At 53.2% G+C, this 6,872-nt stretch overlaps 1 protein-coding gene across 1 annotated transcript; it reads left to right on the plus strand.

Annotated features, from left to right (window-relative positions):
• Positions 1 to 3,429: 3,429 nt before the first annotated feature.
• On the plus strand, positions 3,430 to 5,070 carry ARF6 (ADP ribosylation factor 6). The gene is made up of 2 exons (XM_061998294.1): positions 3,430 to 3,527; positions 3,605 to 5,070. Exon 2 carries the CDS (start codon positions 3,999 to 4,001, stop codon positions 4,524 to 4,526), a length of 528 nt encoding a protein of 175 aa, XP_061854278.1. The 5' UTR covers positions 3,430 to 3,527; positions 3,605 to 3,998; the 3' UTR covers positions 4,527 to 5,070.
• Positions 5,071 to 6,872: the final 1,802 nt, after the last annotated feature.

Raw genomic sequence — 6,872 nt, forward strand, 5'->3', positions numbered from 1 at the left:
GACAGTCCCCAAGGATGAAGGGCAATGCAGCCACCAATAAACCTCAAAAAGCCACAATTCAAGAGGAGAGGCCCAAGGGACAGTACATCTGAGTCCAAAACTGAGGGAGAAGGTGACAGAAAAGACACTTCCCAACTCTGCAGTTACTCCTTTCAGTCTGTGCCTCGTGGTACCCGCTGGCAGGTGTCACGGGGCTGCAGCACAGATACCAGTTGGTGTTTCACTGGCTGTGCTGCTTGCCAGGCACTGTCCTCCTTAACGCTTAAGCTCCACGATCCTCAACTGGTGGATTCTGGGAGAAAGCACCAAAGGTAACTGTCAGCTATGAAAAAGCAGAAAAACCTCACTTACAGTTGCACCTTCCCCTTAGTGCTTTACACAGTCAGAACAGAAACCCTAATGAGACATCCACTTCCTGAAGCCAGAAAATGCTTCTCCGAGGCCAGTGGGCAGAGCAATTAATGCTTGCACAGGGATAAAGGCAGGATTTTAAAGCTCCGATGTCTCCTTTCCCAAGTATTTTGGTGAAGACCCATCATGTCATACTACTGCTGCCTAATAAACTGCCCTAAGCATTTACTGGCACGGCAATGGTCACATGGACCAGAGAGGAGTAGAAACCCACTAATATCCACATCCTGATGTTAATTTTAGCCCTGCTGGGGAGTAAAGTTGGCAGTAAGCTCTATTTAGATAAATTTCTCATACGAGTGAGAGGAGACTGAACCGGCTGTATTCAGCAGGATCACCCTGGCTTGCTGCAAAATCCCACGCCAGTACAGTACTTAGCAGTATTATCTGCTGCTTTAAACACAAGAGTATGACCTTTGGCACTGCCTGATGCATGCAGGGAGGCTCTGAGCCCCAGAGTCAGCAGGCTGAACCCTTGGCGCAGCCTGCACGTGCTCATTAGGAGAGGCCACGGATGGTGTGTTTTCCTTGGCATCCTCGCTCTGTGCTCGCTGCATGAAAGGGCAAGGCTTCCTCAGAAACTCTTATTGTCATCCCCTTCGTAATTCTGTCGTCTAGGAAATCTCCCATTCTTCTAGACTTTAAAGACACCGAACGATTTCCTTTTTGCTGTCCCAAGGGGGATTTGCTTTGCATGAGTCACGTAATCACAAGATTAAAAAAAAGCCTGCCATAAAAATTAACCCCAAATTGGGTATTTTGAAGGGATGGGAGGATATGGTGAAATCTCTCTCACACAATCGCAAAGGAGAGTGCAGGATTTGGTTGCGTCCAGAAGGTGACCATGTCACCTGACCTTCCTAAAGGCTGACCCCAAAGTAACTGCGGCACATTTTGCTGGGTCTGTTTTGGATGCTGTTTCCTGCATCTGCTCCATTAGCTCAGAAGCAACTACCAACACAGGCTTTCTTTCCTTTTCCCTTCCTCCACATGCCCTGCCAGCAGGAATTGGACAGCTGTGGGTACACATATGACTTGGACCTGCCAGAAATTTATTTAATAAAGGTGATACAGCTCACAAACCACTTCCAGTTATCAGAAACAGTTGCTGCTGGTTAATCAATTGAGCCCTGGGTAATCATGCGGGAGGAGACAGCACACATAAGGAAGAGGAGGACCAGCAAGGGGCTGCTTTGAGTCAACCTTACTGGTTACTATGTTGCCTGTGTGTGTCTTTGTGCCTTTCCTAGCTTCTCTGCATCTTTGGACAAGTATTGCTTGCACCATTACAACAGGCAGGCAGCCCCCTGCTCCAACATGCTAGGCCTGGAGGACCAGCCTCCTACTGCTTACACGTACCGGCCTCACAGGCACGTCAGTGGGAGCGCAGGGTTGTGACATGCTGTGCCTGTGAAACCAGCCAAACGTGTGTCTGCCATGTATGTGCAGAGGGAGCTGCTCTGCGTCACACAGGGCGTGCTGGGGCACCACTCCAGGGAGGGCGGGCAGGGACTGCGGCCAGGTCCATGAACGCTGCGTTTGGTTGGCCACAGCTTGAATTTCACTGAGCTGAATTATAGGGAGCGACCCAAGGCAACAAAGAGCCACAAACCTTATGACACTACACATGACAGAATGGCTGAGGACCTTTGAAGGTCATCTACTCCAATCCCCTTGCAACAACTAAGGACGTCTTTAACTAGATTGGGGTGCTTAAAGCCCCATCCAATCTGACCTTGAATATTTCCAGGGATGAGGCATCAACCAACTTCCTGGGCAACCTGGGCCAGTGCCTCACCACCTTCCTCGTAAAAAAAGCCCACCTCAGCATCCTAAGATGGGATTTCAGTTTTACACAGGGGAGGCTCTTTTCGGAGAGCTCTGGCAGCGGCCTACCACAGCAGGTCACAGGTATGGTGGGAAAATTGGTCAAAGTTACATCCTCACCTGGGTGCCTGGCTCCTGCTGCCCTTACTCCTGCCGACTGCCCTACACTTCTTCCCCATCACACTGGCCTGAGGGTCCCGCCGACAGACGGAAAGCCCAGTGCCCACGCAGCGCCCCATGCCCCAAAGCACTGGAGTGCAAACCCTTGGAGCCCAGCCCCCGCAGCCTCTCCAGGCTTCTCCTGCCTGAGGATCCACGGACACCAGCGGTCGCCCGCAGCTGTGCCACGGCTGTTGGCCCAAAAAATCGGAAACGAACTCCTTAGCACCGATGTGGCACAGAGCAGCGGCGTTCCTCTATCACAGCGGCGGCTGCGCAAGGTGTCCCTGCACCGGCCCTGCGCTGCGGACGGGGCGAGAGCGCGCCCCGTGTACCTGGCAGGGGAGGGAAGCCGTTCTCTTGTGTGGGGCACTGGGGCCTCGCTGGAACTGTTTGCGAGCTGTTTGTAAGCTCGGTCCCGCCATTCACAGCCAAAGCATAACCACCTGCTGTCCCCAGGCTCCCTCCCTCAGCCGCTTCTGAGGCTGATTGCGAGGGCGCCCCGCTCACAGGTGCCTGCGCGGCAGATGAAGCCGATAAAACACTTTTAACCCTTCGCTTGCAATTCCCTCCCCACTCGAAGTCCAGGTCACGGCTGTGTGAAACAGCCGGGGCGGGCGGGGACTTGGGGGTCCATAACCGGGAAACCCCTGCGGTGCGGTACGACCCGCGCCCGCTCCCGCCCCGCCCGGGCCCGCTGACGCGCGATCGCGCGGCGCCTCTCCCCACGCAGGCCCCGCCCCGCGCCGCGCGCGCGCAGCCGCGCTGGCCGCGGGGGGCGCGGCCGGGCCCGGGCTCGCGCGCGCACCTCCCCGCGCGGAAGGGGCGGGACTCCGGCCGCCGCCGCCGCCGCCGCCCGGGGCCGCGCGGGAAGCGGGCAGCCGTGCGCCGCCCCGGCCGGAAAGGGGCGGTGCGGTGGCGGCGCGCGGGCCCCGCCCCGCCGCGGTCCGTGCGTGCGCAGGCGCGGGCGGCGGCAGGTCCCTGCGGGCGGGGCGGGGCGGGGCGGCGCGCGCAGGCGCGTTGGCGGCCGAGGGGAAGTGAGGCGGGCTCGCGCGGCGCCTTTTCCGGCGGTGCTGGCTGAGGGAGCGGCGCGCAGTGGAGCCGGCCGCGACCCCGCGGGCGGCCCTCAGGTAACTGCCGGCGGCTCCTCGCCCCTTTTCCCGCCCGCCGCGACGCCCCGTCTCACGCTCTCTCCGTCCCTTTACAGGCAGGACGCGGAGCCGCCGCCCCTGAGCCGGCATCCATGAGCTGAGGCGCCGGGGTGGGAGCCAAGGCAGGAGCCGGGCGGAGCCGCCGCCTCAGGCCCAGAGGAGGAACGGAGCGCCGCGCGGCCGCTCTTCCCGCGGCGCCCGGGCGGCAGCGCACGGCCGGGCCTCCCCTCGCCTCCCCCACTCTACCCTCCCGCCCCGCTTCTTCCGCAGCCGCCCCATGCGCGGCCGGCGCTGAGCCCCGCCTGCCCGTGCCCTGACACCCTCCCCCGCCGGGCCGACCCTGCTCCGCTCCGGCCCCCGCCCCGCGCGGGCTGCTCGGGTGGGTCGGCGCTCGCCCTCCGCTCCCCACCCCTCACCCCGGAGGCGCCGAGCCCCTTGGATGCCGCCGAGATGGGCAAGGTGCTGTCCAAGATCTTCGGCAACAAGGAGATGCGGATCCTGATGCTGGGTCTGGACGCGGCTGGTAAAACCACCATCCTGTACAAACTGAAGCTGGGCCAGTCCGTCACCACCATCCCCACCGTGGGCTTCAACGTGGAGACGGTTACTTACAAAAACGTCAAGTTCAACGTGTGGGATGTCGGGGGCCAGGATAAGATCCGTCCCCTCTGGAGGCACTACTACACGGGCACGCAAGGGTTGATCTTTGTGGTGGACTGCGCCGATCGCGACCGCATCGACGAGGCCCGCCAGGAGCTCCACCGCATCATCAACGACAGGGAGATGCGGGACGCCATCATCCTCATCTTCGCCAACAAGCAGGACCTGCCTGATGCCATGAAACCCCATGAAATCCAGGAGAAACTGGGCCTGACCCGAATCAGGGATAGGAATTGGTACGTGCAGCCCTCCTGTGCTACTACAGGGGATGGACTCTATGAAGGGCTGACATGGTTAACATCCAATTATAAATCCTAATGAGAGAATAACTATTTAGTCTACAAAGAATTAAAAGAAAAAAATAAACCCACGTGGCTTTCCAGAAGAATGATTCTCTACTGAAAAGCAAAAACAAAAGCATCCATAGGATTTTGATCACCTTTCTCCAGTTACCACCCTTTCCTTCTGCACACTTGACTGGATTCCTGTTTTAACTCTTCTTGCTTGGCGTTAGGATGCTCTAATCTCCGAATGTGACACGAACACAAGCCCTAGATGCTATGGCAGACTTCCAGCAAACAGGGGAAAGACACATTGTAGACTTGCTAAGTAACTTTTTTTTCATTTGTTTTTTGTTCCTCTTGATAGCCCTTAATGATGGTTTGGTTATTTTGGGGGATGGTTGGGGGAGGGGTACCGTTTTCAGTGTATGCTTTCTGGTTCTACTTTTTTGATGATATATATCTATTTTTTCCCCCCTTCTATCACTTGCTGTAGATTGCTACTTTTTTGCATTCATGCAGAATATGTTGATAGGTCTCTACTTCATCTAGTAAACTGAAAATTATTGCTTAAAATCAAACTGCAGTCTGTCTTTTTATATTAAGGACTCTTTTTTTTTTTTTTCCTTTGAAGTTCTGTTAATCTGTAACTAAGTGGCTCTCAGTCTGTCTTCATATCTCGGACTAATAGCGAAACGAATTCTTGCCTGCAGTGGCCGATAGCGAGAATGCCATTGTAACGTGTTCAAAGTGCATCTCGGGCGTCGTGTTAACTAAGTCATGCCAGAACTGCTTTTGAACTGTCAGCTGTGAAGTTCTGAACCATACATCTTGCATGAGAAGGGATGCAAATAAGTTCCCCATCCTGCATAGAGACCATATAGCAAATAAGACATGAATGATGTAATAGTCCCAGGGTAGATAGTGTTCGGTTTTTCCTCTTGCATTGCGGACTTCACTGCCGTTCAGCTGCAGTTTTTGCTCCTCGTGGCAGTCTCCTGCTCAATGCAAGAGAGGTTCCTGCTGGAAAATGCAGCAATAACGTGTAAGCGGTGCAACAAGTTTTACTTTAAATCACAGATGTTTAGGCAAAAATCTAGCACTGACTTGCCTGTCTTGTGATCGAGACCAATTGCTTTCATCTCAAGACAGCTGAAGACATCTAAACCTTGCAAGGATTTCTGGTTTTATTTTTTTATGTGACATGAGTGTAGTGGAGAAACTCTCCTGTTTTGGTTTTTTTGGCTTTTCCATTTTATTGCTTCTATGATTTTGTAGGCTTCCCCAGGGGCAACTTTTAACTGAACTTGGTAAATCTGACACCTGAAAAATAGTCATTTGGAGGAAAACTCTTATTGCTTTAGTTTTTTTTTCCAAGACTCGGCCGACCTCGTGCGAGTTGTCGCAGCCTTCACCGTCTTGTCTCCATCGCCGGTTGTTGCTGTAGTCCTGGAGGCAGGGAACTGTGTTGGGTGTCTGAAGCCAGTTGTTGAGTAACTAACTCCTGAGAGCTGGGAGGAGAGAGAGAGAGGGGGAGTACACGACTATGAATGTAAACTTCCATCATTAGTTCTTAAAGGGCAAGCAGCTCATTTGCCAGATCACAGTCTGCGGATGTGACTGGCAAAAAAGAAAACCCCACCCAGAATGAGTGTTAAGTAGGGAAACTCAATCAAGTATTAATGCTGGGTGCACAAAACCACGTTAAAGCAGCTGGTTCTTATTCAGCCTTAAGGATTAACTTCAGATTTCCTCGAGGAGTTAAACTCAGTTGGGGAATTCTAGGAATGTATGCTACAAAACCAGAAGAAAATGGCTTTTTTTTTTTTTTTTAGCTCTTTTTGTTTTTCCCAAGGCTGTAAGTTTTACATGAAATCGGGGGCATTACACTACATTTCTACAGTGTTGACTCTGCATGCGAAGTACATTGTACATGGAGCTCTTACCAAAGATGTACGGGAAGCTAAAAATACTGAAATCACTTCTGAAGTTGAATGCTTTGGACCACTTAAAACTTTCTTCAGAACCTGTTTCCATGAGACTCCTCCTGGCCTGAGCCTTACATGGGACTGGAGGGGCTCTTGGTGCTGGAAGATAGAGCACTGATGGACTGTAGGCCTTTAAGTTAGAGTCTGCCAAGGCTTCATGTAGAGTAACTCTTAAATCTCAGCTGTAAAGAGGAGGAGGTGAGGGTTGGGGTGTTTTTTTCCACTCAAGGCTTTTTGCCACTGGAATATCACTGCTCTATTTTCTAGCTGCTTATTTTATTTTTCCTGTTGATGTAACTTAACAAACAGCGTGGTTGGTATAAAGACTAAAAAAATACAAGCGTATGATTACTGTTTTCTTCTGGAGCATAAATAAAATAGCCAAGCACAAAGTA

The sequence above is a fragment of the Colius striatus genome, chromosome 6, assembly GCF_028858725.1.
Source record: "Colius striatus isolate bColStr4 chromosome 6, bColStr4.1.hap1, whole genome shotgun sequence".
In the NCBI taxonomy this organism is placed as follows: domain Eukaryota; kingdom Metazoa; phylum Chordata; class Aves; order Coliiformes; family Coliidae; genus Colius; species Colius striatus.